Source organism: Sorex fumeus, unplaced genomic scaffold, assembly GCF_029834395.1.
Source record: "Sorex fumeus unplaced genomic scaffold, SorFum_2.1 ptg000002l, whole genome shotgun sequence".
In the NCBI taxonomy this organism is placed as follows: domain Eukaryota; kingdom Metazoa; phylum Chordata; class Mammalia; order Eulipotyphla; family Soricidae; genus Sorex; species Sorex fumeus.
This window is the reverse complement of record NW_026606059.1, coordinates 14719831-14743981: the sequence shown is the minus strand read 5'-3', so window position 1 is coordinate 14743981 and position 24151 is coordinate 14719831. Positions and strand designations below refer to the sequence as shown.

At 40.5% G+C, this 24151-nt stretch overlaps 1 protein-coding gene across 1 annotated transcript; it reads right to left on the bottom strand.

Moving 5' to 3' along the window:
* Positions 1-1475: 1475 nt before the first annotated feature.
* Positions 1476-23086, bottom strand: RMDN1 (regulator of microtubule dynamics 1). Its single transcript, XM_056108751.1, has 10 exons — positions 22932-23086; positions 15697-15814; positions 13917-14013; positions 12330-12489; positions 9585-9674; positions 6848-6903; positions 6039-6126; positions 4710-4740; positions 2247-2380; positions 1476-1621 (listed from the first exon to the last, which is right to left on the bottom strand). Exons 1-10 carry the CDS (start codon positions 23034-23036, stop codon positions 1571-1573), a joined length of 930 nt encoding a protein of 309 aa, XP_055964726.1. The 5' UTR covers positions 23037-23086; the 3' UTR covers positions 1476-1570.
* Positions 23087-24151: the final 1065 nt, after the last annotated feature.

Below are 24151 nucleotides of genomic sequence, written 5' to 3'. Positions count from 1 at the left end.
GAGCACAGCGGGTAGGGCGTTTGCCTTGCATGTGGCAGACCCGGGTTCCATCCCCGGCATCCCACATGGTCACCGCCAAGAGTGACCCCTGAGCATTGCTGGGTGTGACCCAAAAAGCAAAAAAAAAAAAAAAGTTGCCGGACCCCTACCCCGCCCCCTCAAAAGATGTAGCACTGCACATCGTTGTTCACACCCACTGTTCACCATTTTGCTTGAGTGGGCACCAGTAACATCTCTTGTGAAACTTGTTACTGTATTTGGCATACCGAATACATCACGGGTAGCTTGCCAGGCTCTGCGCTGCCAGCGCAATACTCTGGGTAGCTTGCCAGGCTCTCCGAGGGGGTGGAGAAATCGAACCGGTGTTGGCCGGGTCAGCCTCGTGCAAGGCAAATGCTCTACCCACCCTACCCACTGTGCTATCGCTGAGACCCAGAGTCCCTGAAAGAAGCCATAAAAGTGATTCTTGTGTGACTAAGAAGGCCAGTGTGGGGCTCTGGGCATGGCTGACAGGGCCGGGGCACATGTGTTCCAACACAAGCCCAGGGCTCCACGCCCAGCATCACAGGGTCAGTCCCTAACCACCAGGTCGGCGGCGCAGGCCAAAGCTCATGGAGCTGGAGCGCACACCCAGCATGCCTGCAGCCCAAGAGGTCTCCCAACACTGCCCGCATCCCCTCCCCAAGCAGAGCAGGGCTGCAGGTGGCCTGCGGGCACTCTGGGTCTGATAGTGGTAGCCTCTGGGCACTCTGAGGTTTGGGCCTGGAGCCAACTGGGCTGCACAACAACGCAGGACTGGGCCCAAACGCTGCGCTCTCCAGTCAACCAGCAGGTCTAGCTCGGCACAGTCCCTGGACTCTTCAGGACATTTGGTAGGTCTTGCATCAAGAAAAGACCCGTTGGAATGAGGGGCAGTGTTTTAAGAAAATTAGGCTGGCTTCTTCAAAATGTCAGTGTGAGATGAAGACAGAAGGGTAAGGGGCCCCAAAAAGTGGCATTAAACATGACGATTTGTATTTTTTTTACATGCATTTTTCTTCGTATAAGAAAATGGCACTTTGTCTAGTGAAATCAAACCAAACCAAACCCACTTTTAGAGAAGGAAACCACTCCACTTTTGTTCTCTCCCTATGCAGGTTGCCTCCAAGGTAAATCTTTCAACTACTTTATACCAACCCTTAAAACCCTGAACTTCTTCCACCATCATCAATCCAACCTGACATGCGCTCTTCCATAACGGACACGTTCCACAAAGCCAGCCCTCCCGACCGCTCCCATCTCGATGTACTTAACCCTTAGAAATGAATCCATCAGTGTTGCTACTGTCCTTAAAAACACAGAATATTTGCCTCTAAGACATGGGGATACCTCTGCCATTCGTATGGCAATTACTTTGCTTTACCGATGAAGAAACATATAATTTTATGTACTATATCTGGTCAACAGTCACAGCATTTAAAGAACTGAGAAGACAATCATAGAACAATTACATTTAATATATTAACTTTATAAATTTGATACAAAGGTAAGGGTAATATGATATTCTGTGTGATTTCTTCTTTGTAAAGTCTCAATTCTTGTCACCAAAACCTGTAAGCAACCGAGAAGCTTCTGTCTGTATCTAAAATGGAAAAAATACATGATATGAATAAACAGGAAAGCAGCGGTCAGCTACAAAAATTTAAGTTCATCAAGTCCACTGTGGCTTCTAAGAGTCTCCCCAAACCATGAAAGCATTCTGTAAGAATAACATTTCTTAGGGCCGGAGGGATAATAGAGCAGGCAGGGTGCTTGCCATGAATGCAGAAGACATCACACGGGTTGGAGCTCCTGCACCATGTATGGTCCTCCAGGCCAACCGGGAGTGATTTCCTGAATGCAGAACCAGGAGTAAACTCCCAGAACACCTCTGGGGTGGCCCAAAACAAACCACACATTCACAAAGAATCAACTGTCTTTAAAATGATCAGAAAAAACACCTCCCACTCTTTCAAATTCCTTTTGTTTTAGAAAAAACTTTTTTGATCAAATCTACTTGTCAAAGTTTTTATTGTAGCAAATAATATTAAACTGTTGATCATGAAAAGACATTTGCTGTATGGAAATAACAATGAGTTCACATGTGAAATGAAAACTTTTATTCAATAATATGCATTTGGAAATTATGTTCTGAAAGAAGCTCTTAGTTAACACTCCCTAGTGCCTCCATGAAACCCAACTGCCTTACTCTCTGGGCCACGTTTTACCTGTTTGTCCTCCTCTGTGTGTGCGGGGTAGTCCTTGGCTTTCATTAGCCAGAAAGCAGCAAGCTTTTTGTTATTTAATTTCAAATACGTTTTTCCTAAAAGAAGCAAGTTTTTGCTGTAGAAGTTTGGGTCCACTGTAAGAAAGAAATTCATTTATTCCAGATGAAACAGTTTTGCTCTTGCTCTTATTTTTAAAGGTTGAATGTTTTAATCTGTCATTTTTTAAATAACCTGCATGACCAATAAATGAACACGCTGACCAATAAATGAGTTAGGTTTTCTGTTGTTTGGCTGTTCATACCTTTAAAAAAAAGGCTATGCATAATAACATGATTGCATTTTAATGTCTACTATGTGAGAGGCTCTGTTACATATTTCTCTTTTTCACAACAATTTTATAAATCGGTTTCTTCATTTAGTACATGTGAAGTAAGGCTTGTAGGAGGATATAAGTTCCCTAGCAACAGGAATCTTTTGTTTAGGGGATTTGTCATTAATTTCTATCTTGTGTCCTGATGTATCCTCTAGTGCCTAGAACATAAAAATATACATTAACTATACTTTCGCTGGGTAAATGAAGAAATCAGCATGACATATATATGCATATGTATATTTGATCAACATTAACTGAATATGGGGTATATTAAGTTCTGATAAAGTAAGTTTTGTGATCTTTGGAATATGTAACATTTACATACTTTATAATGAGAAAAGACAAACATAGGCACTCCTAAAAGTAATACATAAAGCTTGCGAGGTATATAAACTTTAAATTGCTGTTAGAAACCAAAGAAAAAACCTCTAAGAGGTTACATACACCTGAGCTGACTTGGTAACTGAATAACAGGATTTCAACAGAGAGGTAAGAAACATCTTAGTAAAAAAAGGTGAATAAAAAGTCTATGAAAAATTTAGGATTAATCAGTAACTGCACGAGCCCAAAAGTCTTTATTTCCTTAGTTAACATACTGGGGAGATACCATGTTGCTGGATTTAAGGTCTCCCTGGGAGTATCTCCCCTCACCCTTCCTCCATGCTATTCAGCCTCTGAAGCCAAGCACTGTGCTAAGCATTGAAACTGTGAGCAAAAAGTTCCTATCTTCCCTGAATTTAGTCTTAGATGTGTAAACAAATACATTTAGACTGTAGAGCTGTGAACGGCATGACTGAGAAGTAAAATTTACTTAGGAGCTTAGGAAGAAACTTAGAAACCAGATATGAGCCATTAAGAAAAGGTGACCTAGTGGAAGTGACCACTGAGGGGAAACCTGAAGGATGACTGGATTACTGAGAACACAAGGCCATGTTTATCTCCACCCCCACCATAAGCCTCTAAAGCCCTACTTTTGAGGTATTTTTATTCCAGATTAAAACTACCATCAGGAGAATGTATCAATGGCATTCTATGAGAGAGCAAATCTTCAGACACCATTGTTCACTCTGAGTGTCCTGCTCGGGTCACTGAGACAACTAAGGAAAGAACATGTGCAGGCCCTGAGTTTGGTCTCTGGCATCATCAGACACCCCAAGCACCACGTGGCTCAAGGAGGGACTGACCCTGCCCGTCCCAACAATATTAGGGTGATTCCTGTAAAAGACAATGCGTTATGAAAGCTTTGTAACTAGCTCACGGTGGCTCAATTAAAAAAAATTTTTAAAAAAAAGACAATTCCTTCCTCTAAAACACCTCAAGAAGTTTATGAAAGTACGATATTAAATTTGATAAGCACTGTTGTTTTCTTACAATTTTCATTTACTTGAAAGTATGCTTATGTACCTTTCTATACAGTTTGTGCCATTAATATTAAAAAAAAAATAAACAGGGCCTGAGAGGTAATAATACAGCTGGACGGTGCTAGCTTGCATGTGGCTGGCCCGGGTCTGGGCCTGTGCATAGGCCCCCCAACACCATCAGGAATGGTGCCTGAGCAGAGCTCAGAGTAAACCTTGAGCACAGGACACATAAAGGCTCCCCAGGCCCTAACAAAAAAGATAAACTTAGAAAGTGCTGGTGATAGTTCTAAACGCTATTTCTTCAAAGCAAGAATGACAAGCTCTTCTTCACAAAAAAAAAAAAAAAAAAAGTAACATAACAAACCAACACAGACCTGGTTTAAAACCAGAATTTTCATTTGATGCCTCTAACTGGCACTGTAATCTTGAATAAGAAAGCTGAACTGCTGAAGCCTTCTTTCTTCTAAAAAAGAAAGGCTGAATTCTACATTAAATGAAGAGCTATTCCAGGATCATGGTTCTAAATCCAGTAATAACCCATTTCTTACTCAGGTGATAATTACAGAAAAAAACTTGACAAATTACTTTAGAACATAGTATAAAAATGTAGTGTAAGTTAACGTGGTATAATTATAATGTAGGGTAACTACTACTTGTTTTTTAAATTTCTATAATACATAATACATTTGTACTTTTAAAAATCTATTTCAGTATGTAAATTTAAGTTACCTTGTTCTGCCCTTTGAAAGTAGCCTAAGGCCTGTTAAGAAAAAAAAGAAAAAGTCCAAACATAATGAAACATTAAAACAGAAATATGAAAAAAGCACGTCCTCAAAATACAAGCCAGAAAGTAAATTAACACATCTTAAAATATTGTTGAATTCTTCATCAGAGTCCCTTATAGTTAAGTTGGACATGTTTAGAGATCACCTTATAGCTAAAGTGAACATAAACACTACTTAAAAAACAGAGAACATGATTACAGTATATGCACCACTTATGGTAGAAATACTTGTTCAGGATGTCCGACTCAGCCATTTGATCTTTTGCCTCTTAAATCTGAACAGTGATTACTAATAAAAGGTAAATACGGCTAAGCAAGAGAGCTTGCTTTGTCTCATGTGTGAGAGCCTGGGTTTGATCCCTGGCACTGCCAACAAAACTCATAAACACAAAACTAGATATAATCAGAACCTGTACCATTTTTCTAAGTCTTCAACTACATAAATTCCCACATAAAATATTACTATGAGTCAGCAATTCTTTGCTGATTCTTTTGTTCCATGTAAGCAGTTTTAAAACTGCATTAACTGACTACTGAATTCTTAGAAATACTGCCAATTTGCTGTAACCCAGAGCTAAATATTTTTCTTACAATGACTATTTTCAGTAACAGTATTTCCCAATTATGTCCTAGTGAGGTAACTAAATATTCTTTAAATTAAAGTTTACCCTATGGTTTCCCAGGGAAAAAAAAGTTCTTCCTTATTACAATGCAAATACTGAGAAAACTTTTTCAATCACTTATTTTCTTCCTCTGATCATTTTGTAAAAAGCTAAAATGTTTTACCAGAAATCCGTTTCAAATTTATTTCAACAGAAAAAGCAAAAGATCTTGAGCATATGAAAGAATTAGTTTTTCATACCCACTTAAAAAGAGTTATAATCACTATTCCTTAATATAAACATATGCCTAATTTTCTAGGCAGATGATCACCATGTAAAACGTGTACCTCAAGAATGCTGAATACGTTTCTTTTGTTTTATATTATTGCTTTTTATATGATATGGCTCCAAACAGAAGCAGAAGGTAGATTATAGCCTGTTGGGCTATTTCAGCTGCCTCTCAGTCAGAATTATCATCTACTCACCTAAAAAAACAAAAACAAAAACCACTCACCAGTCATGGCTAATAAGTATTAAGCCTTTGTGATAACAGAGCTGCATGGATTCCTGAGAAATAAGATGGTGCTCAAGTCCCTCACCGCTCAGAGTTCCAGGTGTGTGGACTGCAGCTAAGAAATCACTACTAACTTAACAAAGGACATCAGACACTACCTCCTCATAGGTGGAACTAGGAGGAGTTGCAAACAGCATTTTAGCAATTCTTCTTTGATACCAAGGCATTTCAGCAAAAGTGTAACACCTATAAGAAAATAAAATGTTTATATTAAAACTGTGCCCTTTTTTTTTAAGGCAAACAAAGCATCTTAAGCGATATAAAAGGAATCTGTTGAACATTCTAAAAAGATTACTCTTAACATCTAGTAAGACCACACTAGATTCATACTTACTTATCTAGAGATTGACTTATACTGATGAATCCATTTGGATACATTTTGTGACTAACCATAAGTAGTAACAATTAGTACTAGTAATGATAATAAAGCATAAACACAATATATACTCATACCAGTAAAATAAGAACGTAATGTTGGATAAAAGTTGGATAAAAATGAAAATAACTCAGACTGTATTGCTCCTGAGATGACTCAGATTGTATCTGACATACTTTGAAAATGAAAAGATCCTCTGAGAGCATTTTATTATTCTATTACTGTAGTTAGAAATTAGCCCAGTTTCATTCAACGTGAAAAATGGAAAGCTTTCTCAAAGGGAACTGACAAATCTAACAAGAGTTTTAATCTTAGTATATGTTTCTAAATGATATGAAATGACAATATTTAACAAGATCACAATCAAATGTGTTTTCTAACATAAATGCACAAATTCTAAATACTCTGCCAAATGTTATATTGAATTATTTTATATCTTGCTTCTCTATAGATGACAAAACAAGACATTTGTACTTATCACAAAATAAGAGCTTACTAAATACCACTGAAATATTTAAGAAATTTTCTTACCAAATACCCAAAAGGTGAATTGAAGTAGCATCTTTAGGGTTCAGTTCAATTGCTTTCTAACAAGAAATGAGAGCATCAATCACATTTGTCTTCTAAACACCAATAAATAATGTTCTCTTTTGCTAAAGAAGCCATGATTTAAAAACAATCGAAACCTTCAGTATCTTCTCTATTTCAATTAATACCTATGTTTCCCTACTGATCCTGTTTTTGGAGGGATGGGGAGGTTCGGGGCCACACCCAGAGGTACTCAGGGGCTTTTTGGTGGTAGTTGGACCCTGAGAGGATGGATCTGAGGATAGATCCAGGCCCAACTTCCTGGACTCTCTGTGGCCCCCCCAACATCTGATCATTGGTCATTTCATCAAACAGTTAATACTTGTACTAAGGTCACTGTTTCATTAGGTTCAGAAACTAAGAGTAGAGTTTATCAAAATCAGAAAGAACACGAACTCTGTCAATCTAATTTTGAAAACAATAATCTCCAGACCTCAATGCTTCTTCTAGGGAGATGAAAAAATAAATATTCTTTTTGATAAATTCTAAATAGATATTAAATAAGTCTAATTTGCTAAAGAAACATAATTTTAGAAACTCTTCCTATATTCAGACTTCGTTCAACTTTCCATTTGTATTTAGCAAAGAAAGAGGGGAACCATATTAATTCACTAAATGTGTTAATAATGATGTACAATCTAAGTTATATTCATAAATTCTTCCTAATTTCTATTTATTAAGTGAAAGTCTTATGTGGATTACTGTAAAGTATAAACTACAGAACAGCTTTAAAGCAACTCCTCTTTTTAATCTATTGTAAACCACTAAGGAAATTTCAGATTAATGTTAATCCTATTATAAAAATAAACCTCTTTAAATATTGAGATGGGGGGCTGGAGAGATAGCACGGCAGGTAAGGTTTGCCTTGCACGCAGCCAACCCGGGTTCGATTCCCAGCATCCCATATGGTCCCCTGAGCACCGCCAGGAGTAACTCCTGAGTGCAGAGCAAGGACACCGCCAGGTGTGACCCAAAAAGCAAAATAAATAAATAAATATTGAGATGGTGCTACGTTAGTGCTTTTCTGAACCCCTTATATTCACTTTTGATTTAATGTGCAATATACATTTTCATATGTCAGTAAGTTACCAGCATCTGTACTAATATGGATCTACCAGGCTTCAAAATTCAACAATTTCTATCTTTCCATCTCACAAGTTCTCTAGTCTTACCTTGTCTGTCTGAATTTTATATACAGAATGGAGAAAATAGCAGACCTACCTTATAGGGGTAGTTAAATTAAGCAAATAACAAACGATGATAGTGATAATCCATCAACTACTTTTACTTTTCATAAGTACCAATCTGTTCCAATCATTGGTGTTACTCACAGTGACAGAGGAAACAGTTATCAATGGCTGAATAAGATTTGGCGGAAAGCTTGCTTCAATAATACAGGTAAGAATCAGCACTGACTTATTTTTTTCCTTTTTCATGAAGGTGTAGAGCAAAATGTATTCATAGTATACATAACTTATAATCAACAACCTTTCTCAACAAGAATTGCCACCAGCAAACTAGTCACTACAAAATACTGTATATTGTCTCTGGGAGTTAACCACAGAGGTTAGGGCAAAAGCCCATGTGCCTGGCCTGGGTTTGATTTCCACCTGGTCCCGAGGTAGGTGCAGCCCTGGGCATCCGGCACTGCAGGCCAGAGCAGCACCGTCTCCAGGCTGGCCACAAGTGGCTAGAGGAGGCTTGAACCTCCTGACCACTATTTGGGAGACCTCCCCTGACAAACTATGTAACAGAATAACAGAATACATATTAGGATCTATTTTTCTTCATTCTACAAAGAATAACAGAGCAAGTGCATGCATGGGAGAGAAAAGTTAATTCATCATGTATAACGAAGGCGTGGTGTATTAGAATTTATTCTTTATGGCATACTTTGAGATGGGCTACTCTTAAGCAAATCCATTTTTCTTTGTAATAGTTTTTCCTGTCATTGGGCTCAAAAACAATTCAGTAATGATACGTCCTTAGGACTTTATATGTAATAACAGAATTTGATGTAAAAGCAATATAAATCTTTCTAATATGCAAAAACTAAATACTGTCACTTTTAATTTACTAACTTATTAGAAAACATACTAAACACTGGATTTTCAAAAAATATAGCTTTCACTGCTTCTTTCAAGCATAAATTAATATACACTGAAGTATTTGGCAATTTTTCCTTTATTCAGAGTAAAGAGTAAATACAAGATTATTGCCACTGAGCAAATTACTAAAAATACCACTGATTCGATAATGCAGTTTAATTTCAAAGATCTTAAAATGTAACCAAAAAAATCTGCACAATTAAGTTGAGTGTGTGTGTGTGTGTGTGTGTGTGTGTGTGTGTGTGTGAGAGAGAGGGGGGGGGGGGGGGGGAGAGAGAGTATGTGCATGCAGGCATGCACATACATTCACATCAGTGCTACCGATGCCGGAAAATGAAATTGGGTATCCTATGTTCTTTTAAATTAGTCATTATATAAATTAGGTAAACACAGACAACTAAATAACCTTAGTTATACTAAACAGAATAAAAGCACCACTGCACTCAGTTAATCTACAAATCTTTGAGAAATAAACTGTCACTACTTTTGGCCAGTTATAGGTCATTTGTTACAGAACAAAAGATAAATGAGAAGAAATATATTGAGAGGTGACTTTTAAAATTCATTAGTACCTCAAAATGCTCCTTGATGATGTAGGCATTTGCAATTTTAGCCTTGATACCTTCATAATCTCCAACATCATTAATGCAGATTGCATACCACTGGGGGAAAAAAGAGGATTACTCTTAATATCCCATTCAATATTAACATAACAATAATAATCACTTCTCAGTCATTCTCAGCCCAATAAAAAGATAATAAATTTTTCTAATACAGTTTTTTCTTAAATGTACTAACACACAAAATGTACAAACACACCGTCCTCCAGGAAGTCAAGGATATGATTGAACGAAAATTAAAACAGGGTAGAGCGTGAATCGCTAAGAATGGGAAGTGAACAAGTGTAAGCCAAGCCCCGAGCACTGCTGGATGTGGTCTAATACCACAAGAATAAAAAGACACCAATTTGTTCCTTCATTACCTCTTTCCTCTTTCCATTGCTCTCTCAAATACTCTTCATTTCATTTATTAGGACTCACACAGACTGAAATGTAAATTAACCAAGCAAACTCAGCTCCTCTCAGCCTACGAATGCCCGTCAGCAAGCAGATCCAGCAATTTTATATGCCAGAGAAGCATTCAGCCCTAAGTGTCTGCTCTGGGACCGACAGTCCACTAACCTGCCCCCTACACATGGGAACCCAGCACAGAGGCAAGCCAGGGAACTGTCTAGCTCTGATGATCCTGAGATCTTAAATGGCACCCAGGCCTTCTCAATTCCTGGAACAATCAGGTGCTTAAATAGATGCTTTGGGGCTCCTGAGACTTCGTCCAAATCACCCAAGGCTGACTGAATCTGACACACAGCTATCCTTGGGGACTCAGATTCACTAAGGCTCTTGGAATCTCATGCAATGGTACTGAGGGCCCGTCATCCAACTCAAATTTGGCACAGAGCAATTGTGACTGTGTAGCTGAGCCCCCAGGGACGCCAGGCACCTGGGATTTCAAACATCTCACAGCAGCACAGATTCACTCAGACTTGCCAAACACTAGAAATGTTGACCATGAGACACAAGGCGGATCAGCTAACTCTAGCACCACAATTGCTGCCCAGTGCTGGCAAAATCAAATCTCTTAGTTGCTATATACAGGTCAGCTCACTTCTACAGCTATTCCTGGGTACCCCAGAAGGCAATCCCCAGGCCAACCTGCCTAAACGTTTGGGCACCACAGCCACTGCCAGGCACCAGCCACTGCAAAGCCCAGGTCACGTGCACCACTGCTGGATTCCAGTGCTAGAGCTCCTATTGGGCAAAGGTGACTCCAAATGCCCAATAAGCCCCGAACCCAACAATAACAAAACAGCAGGAGCGTCAGACAGACATTACGATGAAGGCGCTGGCTTGCATGTAGCTGATGCCAGTGCCACACAGTCCCTCAGCCACCAAAGGGAGCGGCCCTCTGGCGGAGTGGCAGGAAAAGACCCCAGTACCACCAGCTGTGGCCCAAACCCCCCAAAAGAAATCAGTTCAGAAATCCAGAAACCAGTAATTTTATAGTAATTTTAAATTTTACCAGGTTTCAGTTGTCCAGGTACCACATGCTATCTAAAACCAATTTTTTTTTTATCATTTGACGTGTATATGTACACGTCAGTGATGGAGAAGCAAAGCAGAGAACCTATGTATATATTTCACGCATTGGAAACATTGTTAAGACTCTAATGGAATGCTCCCAGCATCTGATTATTTTTGAGGCTATGGGCCAAACAAAATGTAATTACAATACATGCAAACTAGCCACATTATAATCAACCATTTTGTTCAGTTTTACTTTCATAAAATAAAGGTAGTGAACAGCATTCCTGTTTTTTTTTTACATTTCCATTGTTTTAACAAATGACACCAAATGACACCAATTTGGATATTTAACATTAACGCAAAATCCCATTAAATATTCATAGAGAAAGGCCAATTACTTCTGTTTCTGAAAACCCATCTTTTCCTTGCTAGCCCACAATCACTTCAACAGATTCAGAGAAGAACAAGACGAGAGTTATTGTCCCAAGAGCTGCTTTTTTTTCGTACTGTGGAATCTATGATCCCAAAGATTGCAAAAGGCCATTTCTAGAAATCTACAGTGAAAGGTATACCATTCGATAATAAGAAAGTTTACTGTAAGAATCTAAAACCAAAATATTAAGTGAGATGAAAGAAGAAAATATTTCTGTTTTCACAACTAGGAATAAAAACACAGGTAACAAAACCAATAGCACTTTTTGTTTGTTTTCGCTGTTTGGGTCATACCTGCCGATGCTCAAGGGCTACTCCTAGCTCTGCACTATGCTCGGGGTCCATATGGAATGCCGAGGATGAAACCCAGGTCAACTGTGTACAAGGCAAATGCCCTACCTGCTGTACTATTGCTTGGCCACAAAATCAGTAGCCATTTTGGTTTAAAAATAAAGTCTGATGTGGAGAGACAGTACAGTAGGTTTGCACAATGCAAACCGGGTTCGATCCCCAGCACCTCATATGGCTCCCTTAGCCCACCAAAAGTGATCCCTAAGCACAAAGCCAGAAGTAGTCCCTGAGAACTGCCAAGAGAGTCCAAAAAACAATAAAAAATAAGAAAAACCCTAATACTCACAAAATGAATTTGATGGTATCAACTATAACTGTTTGAAACAAGGCCATAAACGTGTATCTCTTCGTACTTTCCAAGAGCAATTTAGGTAAGTTATACTTACTGATGCACCACTAGCAATACACCACTAGTCCCTGGAAAGAGTTTAGTTATTTTAAATACCTCACCTTATGAGCTGCAAAACTTAATTCATTTTTTTCTAGTGCTCTTTTTGCATACTCCAGGGCTTCATATACCAGTAGCTTTTTCTCCTCTTCTGAGGTTTCAGAAAGCTGAGCCATATCACGTGATACCCGTGCCAAGCGCCAGAGCAACTCTGCATCTTCACTAATTTGATATAAAACAACAATGCTATGATAATCATTCAGTTTTATACAAATGTAAATTTACAACTGTCATATCTAATGAATACATGTGCTCTTCAGCTCAATGAAATACAGCAAACATATCAAAAGCCATTATTCACAAAATTATTTTTTCATATGAAACATCTCTTTGCTAAAATTTCCTACAAGATAGCCAATATTATTTATAAATATAACTCCCCTATGGTATCAAATACTGAATTCTTTAGAAATCATCTTTGTGGGGTTCAGGAGATAGATCAAAGAGCTGGAGTCCCATGTTCATCTCAGGCACCCAAAGGTCCTGAGCACCACAGTGAGACCCCAAAATCAATCTTTCGCTTTCCCCCCCTTTGTATATACATATGTATGTTTGTATTTGACTCTTCTATATAACTTGAGACTTAACCTATGCTTTAAACAAGTCACTTGTCCAGATAGTACCATAAAATAAAAATTACAGTCATACTCTAAAAAAATTGAACTATTATATCCCTAGGCTCAAATATAGTACCTAGCATATAACAGGCTGATAAATATATGCTAATGAATGAGATCTCAAAATTAAGTTCTATGCATTAATGTCATCCATACATTGATGCATGCTATATACTTCAAGGTCATTTAAAGTCTCTGAAGAGTAGACATTTAAATAAAATTAAATAACTGAAAAACAAAGCAACAAACATTTTTCAAATAACTTAAAATTCCTTTTTATTATCTCTTAAACTTGCTATATCGTATTTCTTAACCAAAAACTGGTCATTACATAAATTTGAAACAGACTACTTATTTTATATTTAAAACTCAATGATCATGGAATTAACTAGCTCATAGTTTACTAATTCAACTGATAAAGCCTACCAATAGTAAGGAAGCCAGATTAGATAGATCTCAGAAATTGGTTGAGGAATTCAAGAAAAATAGCTAAAAATGATTAAATATTTTTAGCTTAGGAAATGAGGTAAATTATTGAACTATATATATGTATATATATCTGCATTATTTGAGTGATACACCAATTTTCTAGTAATATAATATTTAAAAAAGCCAACAGAAATGTTTCTGATGTCTCTAAATCGCTGGGCTTCTAGAATGATAAAGAGATAAGCACAACCAATACAATCATTAGCAACAGCACAGAGGGTAGGGCGTTTGCCTTGCATGCAGCTGACCTAGGTTCCCAGCATCCCATATGGTCCCCCGAGCACCACCAGGAGTAATTCCTGAATGCATGAACCAGGAGTAACTCCTGTGCATCACTGGGTGTGACCCAAAAAGCAAAAAAAAAAAAAAAAAAAAACCTAAAAAATATAGATATCTCAAGCATCAATAATTATCTGACTTGTTAAATCACACACACACACACACACACACACACACACATACACTCTCTCTCTCTCTACCCACCTTTTAGTGTACTGGGTTAGCAGCTGATAAAGTTTTTTTGTTTCTCCACTTTCATATAAGTAGTCTGCTTGTTCAAGGATTTCTTCGATCCCAACAACTAAAAAAGAAAACAAACACAATAAAGGAGATTTTCCCAAGTCAGAGGACAGTTATAAGACACCTGCACATGGAGCCGGAGCAATAGTACAGCAGGCGTAGGGCATTTGCCTTGCACACAACTGACCCAGGTGCAATCCCCAGCATCCTATGTGGTCCCCCAAGCACTGCCAGGAGTGATTCCTGAGTGCAGAGCTAGTCGTAACTCTTGAGCAACTGGGTACGGTGTGTACACACCAGCAAAGGGATTAGATACAGAAATCTCTCTACTGGAGAGAGATGCACATGGGGCTGTGTGCATGCCCTGCATGCGGGAGGTTTCCCTGCTACCACAGAGTCCCCAAGCACAGAGTCAGGAGCAGACCCGCAATACTGCCAAGGGTGCCTCCAAACAAGTCACCCAGAGCCCCATGAACAACAACAAAGAAATCACCTCTACAGAAAGCCCAGAAATGATACAAGTTTAGTGAAAATAATTACAAAACTATTACAGTTAGTAATTTAGTAATATCATGGAAAATCAAAAAACTAAAAACTATTCTGGCAACACATTTTACAAAATAAAAAAGCAATTTTCTTGAGGAATCTGCGGTATATAAACCCTTCACACAGTCTTCAGTATCACTGTTAAATATTGTAGAAAATGGTATAACATCAAACATTATTAATTTGTACAAACTGAGCCACGTTGTTTCATTAAGTTCTCTTTGTGCAAGGAGGGCTTGACAATTTTTTTTCTTTTCTTCAACAAATTTTTTCTATGAAAAAAATCCATAAAGTAAAATGGGCTCTGTACGCCTGATACAGTCTCTTGAGTTTATTCCATCAGTTGCCTCCTCACCTCCAACGCCTCAGTCTTTTTCAAAGTATTGGGGGCCAGAGAAATCGCTCCATGGTGTCAGAGTGCATGCCTTGCATGTGGAGGCAGAGTTTTACCCTAGGCAAGGCATGATCCTCTGAGCAGTGCTAGGCGTAGCCCTGGTGGCCCTTAGCACTGTTGGCCTTAAACACCAAATCCCTGAGCCAAGCATCAAATGGTCAGGCCCACAGAGCCAAGTCAGTAATGCAGGGAGAGGCCACCAGACCTCAAAGACTGCTTAAGGAAGAGCTGCGCCACTGCCGCCAGAGCAAAGTAATTTGTACTGGAACTGGGAGATAGAACAGTGGGTAAGGCAGTTGCCTAGCACACAGCCAACCCAAAGACGGCCTCCCAAGAACTGTAGGAGTGATCCCTAAGCACAGAGCCAGGAAACGGGCCTTGAGCACAGCCAGAAGTGGCCCCAAACAAACAAACAAACAAAAAATCTGAAACAAAAATAAACAACAGAGGGGCTGGAATGATAGTACAGCGGGTAGGGCGTTTGCCTTGCATGTGGCCAATCGGGGTTCGAGTCCCAGCATTCCATATGGTCTCCTGAGCACCGCCAGGAGTGATTCCTGAGTGCAGAACCAAGAGTCAGCCCTGAGCAATGCCAGGTGTGACCCAAAAAGCCAAAAATAAGTAAAACTAAACAATAGATTACCAACGTAGTAATAATAAAAAGTATTAATAGAGTATTTTTCACGAGATTTCTAGCTGCTATATATGTCATAAACATAATTATAGACTCAATCTTAAATGTCATCTATTTAAAAATAAGAAGAAAACAAATTGATCTAAGAACTCCAGTTTGGCTCAGCTTACCTTTCGCTGCTGCATGAACCACAGCAGCCTGAGAAACAAGTTGATAAGCTTCCAAACCCAAGTAAGACAGGGCTGAGAAGAAAACACTTTTTCTAAAAACACCAGGGTGACCCAGCACCTAGAAAAAGAATTATGACCATGTTCAAATTTGAAGAAATTGCTACTCAAAGTAACAACTTACATTAATTTCTTCAACCCTCAAAGCAATCACTTTAAAATTATTGAAAGCTCAAATTTACTTTACCAACTTTCTCAACAAAATTGTTTCACCAAATTACCATAGAGGGAGGGCTATCCTGTTACGATCCCTTGTTTTTTTTCCTCCACCAGTTCCCCCAAGCAGTGTTCAAGGGAGCACTCCTGCACATAAAGCCACCCTGAGTGGCTGGTTGGATACCTCAATGCTTAGGCTGGTGATACGACTTTGCTGGGGCCAAGTGATGCTAGTGGCGTCATGTACCACATAGGCAGCTAGAACTCTAGAACAAGTCTGTTGAAAAATAAATGTTCAGAGATGGTGTTTTATAATAAGGGTGAAAGAAACACACACACAGATACACAGACACACACATTGAATCAGCCACTCAGAAATAACCCCTAAACATGAGAAACTTCTAAGGATGAAATACTCTCAACTGGGGCCAGAGCAATAGTACAGCAAGGCATTTGCCTGGCACATGGTCGACCTGGGTTTGATCCCCAACATCTCATATGGTCCCCTGAGCACCGCTAGGAAAAAAGTCCTGGTGCAGAGACAGGTGTAATCTTTGAGCATCTCTGCGTGTGACCCCCCCCCCCAAAAAAAACAAACAAAAAAGTAATTAAAGTTACTTAAAAATTAAATACTTCCAACTTCAGTGATACAACAAAATATCTATGAAAAAAAATGCTAATGCTAGGAAAAACGCATGAATAACTGGAAGTTGTATTAACTCCCTGAAAATTGATCATCCCTAGAAAGAAATAATCATGACTACTCTGGAGAGCTTAGAGTGGGTACTTATACTTCTTTCTCAATCCTCCTGAGGCTTTTTTTTCCTCCTTCTCTCCTTTCAACCAAACTTTTCTGGTTTTTAGCTATTTAGCATGGTAGTTACATGCAGCTTTGAGTTCTGGAGATAATCTGTCTGCTATCAAATTATTATCATCCTGGTGGTGTAACTTGTGAACACATTAATCAATTTTCCTTTCTAAAAAGTGGTTATAATAATGATCCTTTAAAATGAGGTCAGACTTATACACACTGTCCAGTTTTAAACCTTCAATAAATGTAGCATAGCTATCACTATTATCTAAACCAGTGTTTCTCAACCTTTTTTGGACACTAGCCCCCCTATTCTGCAGGATGACCCCTAGTCTTGTGCTGTGACTCCCCAGTACATGATTTTCACCTGTCACCCCCTTAGAATATCCTGGGGGCCAACCGCAAGGGCCATACTGGCAGACAAACGCAAAAATGAGATTTTGACCTCAATCATATTTTAATTTGGAAACTTGAAGCTGTTTTGTTTCACAGTGGTAATCTTCCTGTATTAAGTGACTGCACCACTTAACTTCTCCCATTTGGATATAAGCTATTCAAGGGAAAATGACTGTCTCATTGTCCTTCTTCCCCTGTTCTTTCCTTTGCCCAGTGATAAGCTGAACAGAACAGGTGGTCAACATGTGTATTTCAATTAAAAATAGGTCGTGGATGTGGGCCAGTCTCTGTGGTATGAAATGATATCTCACTGTTGTTTTGATCTGCATCTCTCTGATGATTAGTGATGTAGAGCATTTTCTCATGTGCCTTTTTGCCATTCGGATTTCTTCTTTGCGAAAGTTTCTGTTCATTACCTCGCCCCATTTTTTGATGGGGTTGGGTGATTTCTCCTTGTGGAGTTCAACCCGTACCTTGTATATCCTTGATATCAACCCCTTGTCGGATGTGTATTTGGTGAATATCCTTTCCCATTCTGTAGGCTGTCTTTGTATTTTGGTCACTGTTTCTTTTGAGGTGCAGAAGCTTCTTAGTTTAAGACAGTCCCATTTGTCTATCTCTGTTTTCACTTGCTCGGCCAGTGGCGTGACATCTTTGAAGATACCATTAGCTTCAATATCATGGAGAGTTTTGCCGACTTTGTCTTCAATAAACATGGATTCTGGTCTGATGTTGAGGTCATAAGCCCACATCCACAAGAACAAAAGCAACCAATGCTGGCGCGGATGTGGCGAGAAAGGAACCCTCCTTCACTGCTGGTGGGAATGCCGGCTGGTCCAACCCTTTTGGAAAACAGTATGGACGACTCTCAAAAAATTAGAATTTGATCTCTCATTTGACCCAGCTATAGCACTCCTGGGAATATATCCCAGAGAGGCAAAAAAGGTATAGTCGAAGTGACATCTGCAATTGTTTGTTCATTGCAGCACTCTTTAGAATAGCCAGAATCTGGAAAAAACCTGAGTGCCCGAGAACAGATGACTGGTTAAAGAAACTTTGGTATATTTACACAATGGAGTACTATGTAGCTGTTAGAAAAGATGACGTTATGAAATTTACATACAAGTGGTACAACATGGAAAGTATCATGTTAAGCGAAGAGCGGGATAGACACAGAAAGATTGTATTCATCTGGGGAACATAAAGCAACAAAAAGGGAGAATAACACCCAGGAATGGCTGAGATTAGTACCAGGAATTTTGCTCCATGACTTGAAGGCCAGCCACACGTGCTAGGTGAAAAGGAAGCTCAGAGAAGAGAGCACCAAATAAAGGGTGCTGTGAGGACCCTCCCAGGGTGGGAGAAGCATGCTAAAAGTAGTCTATAGACCAAACATGATTGCCACTCAATGCCTCTCTTGCAAAACACAGTACCCAAAAGAAGAGAGAGAGAACAAGGGGGAATGCCCTGCCACAGAGGCAGGGTGGGATGGGGGGACATGGGGGGTGGGAGGGATGCTGGGACCCATGGTGGTGGAGGATGGGCACTGGTGGAGGGATGGGTACTTGATCACTGTATAACTGAAACCCAAGCACAAAAATTTATAAGTCTGTAACTGTACCTCATAGTGTTTCACTAATAAAAAAAAAAAAACAGGTCGTATGAACCACCAATTCCATGCCAAGCTATGGATCCAAAGTATACAAAAGCATTAATTCAAAAGACACATGCTTGTTACACCACTATTTAGAAAAGCCAGAGTACGGAAACACTGCAAGTGCCAGCACAATTAGATTAAGATGTGGTATCTACAATGGAATACTCTACACACACAAACAGTTGAAAAAAAATTTTTTTTTAATTTTACTGAATCACTGTGAACAGATGAAATCTTGCTCTTTTGGCCAGTAAAAAAATGGAAAACCCTAGAGTATTACGGATATGTGGGATATAAACAAACCAGGCAAAGGAACAGCACAGACAAAACAAACTGGACACTGTGCACAGAACTCGTATTTCAGGAGGTTCAGTGGACTGTGATGGATGGTTGTTTGTGTTATGATGGTGGGGTGGTTATCGGTAACCTACATGTGAAGAGGTGTTAACCCATATCCCTAAAACAAACATGGTTTTAGAGATTAAAAGAATAAAATGCCTCTAATGAAGTATGTGAAATGCACCAACGGCACTCGCACAGCCCACTCCTTTCGAAAGGAAAAAGCCAAGTACATGAACAGCTTAACAGTTTAACAGAAATAGAAGAACTGGGATGACATCTCAGATGTCTTTCCTTTAAATTCTGCGGCTAAGGATGAAGCCCGTCCAGAGAGGGACAGACACAGAATGATCTCTCATATATAAGGAATATAAAAATACATAATAGGGGGGAAATAAATGGTCAAAGGCAATAGAACCTGAGAACTGTACTGCAAAACTAAGCTTACCAATCGGGGAGGGTCTGGAGGGAAACAGGACACCCTGGTGGAGGGTGTGGTGTTCAAATGCTCTATGTATGAAACTATCATTGACAATACTGTAAATCACAGTATTTTGAAATAAAACACTAAAATTTAAAAACAGTTCTTTCAGGTCAGTCTCTTAACTCTGTAACCTTCTCATGATGGTCTATCTCACCAGGGACTTAGAACCCACAAATTCACTAAGCTCTCTTCAATTAGTCTCCCAACATCATGTATTTCTCCTTCATTGATCTTCCCAGAGCTGTAATCGTCCCACTTAGTTATGCATTCGTCTAGCCGATATCTGTCTTTTCCATTCAACTGTTAGCCCAATGAGGATGAAACGTTTATTTTTGCTCCTAATGGTATCTGTAGCACTAATCACTGTGCCAAGATCATGCCATCCAATAAACAATAAAAATTAATGTCATGAAGTAATTAATCAATAAATTATGCTTTCTTGGGTTAAAATAAGGTTCTTCCAGCAATTCCACTATGGGTATGTCTGAAGAAAAAAAATTCCAAAAATCAAAAAATCCAGTATGTATACTCCTGGGTTCACTGCAGATCACTACAGATCACAGTACATCTACTTATAAAAGCCCAAAACATGCAGAAAATCCTATTACCTAACAAAAGATAAATAATGAAGATGTGGCATACATAAATAAATGAATTCTTCTTTGCTATAGAAAAAAGAAAAAATCTGGGCATTAACAATATGGATGAAACCAGAAAAGGCTATGCTGAGTAAAAATGTAAGTTTGGAGATAAAGACAAATACCTGATATGCAAAGAAACAAAGCAAAACCAAAACTAATTCTTGGTTTCCGGTCACAGATTTGAGGTTACAGTGATAAAGAAAGCAGACCCAAGAATGCAAAGAAGTCAATGAACTCTAGGTGTGATACTGACAGGATATTGACACTTTGATGATAGGCTTAGTATTTTAAGAGGTATGAGGCTGTGTGCGCTGTAAACCAGGATTACCTTCATTTAACAAAAAGTTCATCAAAAAAAAATTCTGCTGCTAAAACAAGCAACTCAGAAACCATTTTATGTAAGACCCTGCAATTCCACTTTGGGGCATATAGCCACAGGATATTAAAACACTCTCAAATGGAGATATGCACATCATTATTCACTGCTGCACTGAGTACAAGAGCTAAGATATGAAATCAATCTAGTTGTTCAAAGACAGATGAGTGGATTATGAAGACATGGTAAAAACACACAAGGGAATACTATTTAGCTGCAAGGAATGATGCAACGCAATTTGCTGCAATGTGGTTTATTGGAAGATATCATGTTGAGTGAAGTAAGCCAAAAGAAAGACAAACACAGGATGATCTCACTTAAGTGTGGGATAAACAATACTGGATGAGGAAATGCACTGTAGTAAAGGGGGATGCCTAGATCACCCTTAAATTAACCCCAGTGTTTAGAGAGGAGACAGACAGGGAAGGAAAGAAATCAAGGGAAGAACAGAACAGGAAGTAATGTGTGAACAAGCATCAGGGCTTCATACTGGCCACATGGGTGAGTGGTATAGCTGTATATCCAAAACACAGACTCAACAGAACTGAAAACATGAGATCTGAGCAGTGACTTGAAACTTTGGAATGTGCCTGTCAAGTTGACAGTTGGGGGCTGGGCAGGGGTTGGTGGGCATTTGGATACACTGGTGGAGGAAAGCTGACACAGGTGATGGGACTGGTGTCAAAATATTAGATGCCTATAACTCAACTACCAACAACTTTGTAAATCACAGTTCATTTTTTTTTAAAAAAGGCACAGTTTAAAAACACTATCACACCAAACAAAAAAAAAGAAAAGAAACTTTATTTTAGGGCGGCACCCCTAAAAAGTATGCCCGGCACCCAGCGAGGTGGCAGCTACCTCTCCCACCCTCACTCGCTTGCCCAACCAGGAGCAGCACTGCACTAAGGTGTCAGTATCTCCGAGTGGCTCCGACCCCTAAGCTCTACTTGGGTGCCCAGCTCTGCCCCACAACAAAAAACTACAAGAAAGAAAATCTAATTTATGGGGCTGGAGCGGGAGGGCGGTTGCCTTGCACCACGTGGCCGACCCCGGTTCTATTCCCAGCATCTCAGGTGGTCCCCGAGCACCACCAGGAGTGATTCCTGCGTGCAAAGCTAGGAGTAACTCCTGAGCATCGCTGATTGTACCCAAAAAGCGAAAGAAGAGGAGAGAGAAGAGAGGAGAGAAGAGAGAAGAGAGAAGAGAGAAGAGAGAAGAGGGAGAAGAGGGGAGGAAAATGTAAATTAAAAACAATCTTTAAAAAAATTAAAGAGAGAGAGAGAGAGAGAGAGAGAGAGAGAGAGAGAGAGAGAGAGAGAGGGAGGGAGATGTAATTTAAAAACAATCTTAAAAAAAATAAAAAGACCTCCGCTGGATGGGAAGAAAGGAAGGAAGGAAGGAAGGAAGGAAGGAAGGAAGGAAGGAAGGAAGGAAGGAAGGGAGGGAAGAAAGAAAGAAAGAAAGAAAGAAAGAAAGAAAGAAAGAAAGAGAGAAAGAGAAAATGTAATTAAAAAATATCTTTAAAAAAAGACCTCCGCTGGATGGGAGAGAGTGAAGAAAGAAAGAAAGAAAGAAAGAAAGAAAGAAAGAAAGAAAGAAAGAAAGAAAGAAAGAAAGAAAGAGAAAGAGAAAATGTAATTAAAAAATATCTTTAAAAAAAGACCTCCGCTGGATGGGAGAGAGTGAAGAAAGAAAGAAAGAAAGAAAGAAAGAAAGAAAGAAAGAAAGAAAGAAAGAAAGAAAGAAAGGAAAGAGAGAGAAAGAAATAAATTTAAAAACGATCTTTTAAAAAAATACAAAGACCTCGGCTGGCCGGGCGAGGGTGCAGCGGGTAAGGCGATTGCCACGCGCGTGGTCGACCCCGGTTCAATCCCGGGCATCCCGCCAGGAGAGACCCCGCAGTGCCCGGCCAGGAGAAGCTCCCGCGCACTGAACACACCCCCCAAACAACAACAACAACAACAAAACACCACCAGCATCAGAGATCTCCAACCCGGGGGTGTGGGAAACGTCCGAAGCCTCACGGCCAGTTTTCCAAGTCCGGGGAACCGACCCGGGGACGCCCTGCCCGGGGGCGCGCGGGAGGTCGCGGCAGGTCACCGCGGCGACCGGGGACAAGGAGACGGGGGTGGGGGTGGACGGAGGAGCTCGCGGCTGGAGGAGGGGTGGGCATCAGCTCCCGCTCGGACCCCCGCCCCCGCGGAGGGAAGGAAGGAAGGAAGGAAGGAGGCTCGCGCCGGGTCCTCGGTCGGGTCCTCACGCGGGTCCGGTGCTGAGGGGCGCGGGTCGGCAGGGGGCCAGGCCGGCGGCGTTACCTGAGACACCCCGCGGCTCCCAGCCGCCCCCGCTGGGGTCCGGGCTCTGCGGAACGGGCCAAGTCCGACCCAGAGAACGCGCCGGAGTCGCGCGGCGAGCGCCATCGCTTCCAACTCCCGGGCTTGACCTTTCACCCACTGCCGAACGCCTCAGAGGAACCTCCGAGGCGGGGGGGAAAAGACGCTCCGGGACTTCCGGGCTGAGGCGCCACGGCCCTTTCCCGGCCAGAGCGGCTTCCGCTCCGGGACTTCCGGTGCACGGGTTCCGGGGCGGGGTTTGCCCTTCCGCGCCTGCGCTGAACGCGGGGCCGGCTGTCCATCATTCCGTGAGGCGGTCCGGGGGTGTCTGTAACCGCGTCCAGGAGGTGGGGCTGCGTTTCATCGCTCAAGAGCGCACTGAAGCAAGTTGAGATCTCGAATCTCAACTTTTTGCATAAATATCTGTGTCTGCTAAAAAAAAAAAAAAAAGATTTGGGATTATTTCTGATGATCTCCCGCCTCAAATCTAGGGATGGTCCTAGTGAGATTTCAGGTTCCTTCTTAGAAATAAATGCGGGAGGGAATTAAACTGTTGCACATAATAAAAGCGGGACGGATGGAAGAGGCTGAGACTTGGAGGGGGAGTTATTGGGAATGCAGAGAGAATCCGGAGATGCACAGAGTGAGGAGGAAGAGGCTCAAGCTGATCTTGCAAAGAGTATGGGACCATAGGATCCCAAATTCTTCTGCAGGAGATGGGTGGCCTTTTCTACTGTGGGTGCATAGTGGAAGACCCCTGGCTTCCCACTCAAGAAGATTCTGTTAGAGTGCGGAGTCGACCACCCCTCAAGGACAGAGAACAGAGGCGATAATGCGTATCACACATCTAGGTTTGTAGTTTCCAGCTAGCTGGGGTCCAAGTATCCGCCCGACCCAGCGGGCTTGAACAAGGACCCGAGCACAAGGTTCAGCAAGTTCTTATACTTTCATTTTGGCAAGTAAACATTAGCAGTTTTCTATTACCTAGAGTACACATCTATTTTGTTGTTGTTGTTGTCGTTTTGGCCAGCAACATCCAGCCCACCTCCCTGACAGTTACATTCCAGAGACCTAATCTTATTCCGGAGATGTAATCTTTGACGAAAGCATCTGTTTTTTTCCTGCTTTTCTTGTTCCTGGAAGAGACCTAAGTCACTCAGAGCCTGTCATGGCAGTTCTCTGGCTAAGTGGGTCCAGTTCTC

Coding starts and splice junctions, on each gene's coding strand:
- RMDN1 (XM_056108751.1), bottom strand. CDS start 23,036: ATGGCGCTCGCCGCGCGACTCCGGCGCGTTCTCTGGGTCGGACTTGGC. Junction 2,381..4,709: donor CTTTCAAAGGGCAGAACAAG/GTAACTTAAATT, acceptor TCTTTCTTACAG/TGGACCCAAACTTCTACAGC. Junction 1,622..2,246: donor ACACAGAGGAGGACAAACAG/GTAAAACGTGGC, acceptor TTTCCATTTTAG/ATACAGACAGAAGCTTCTCG.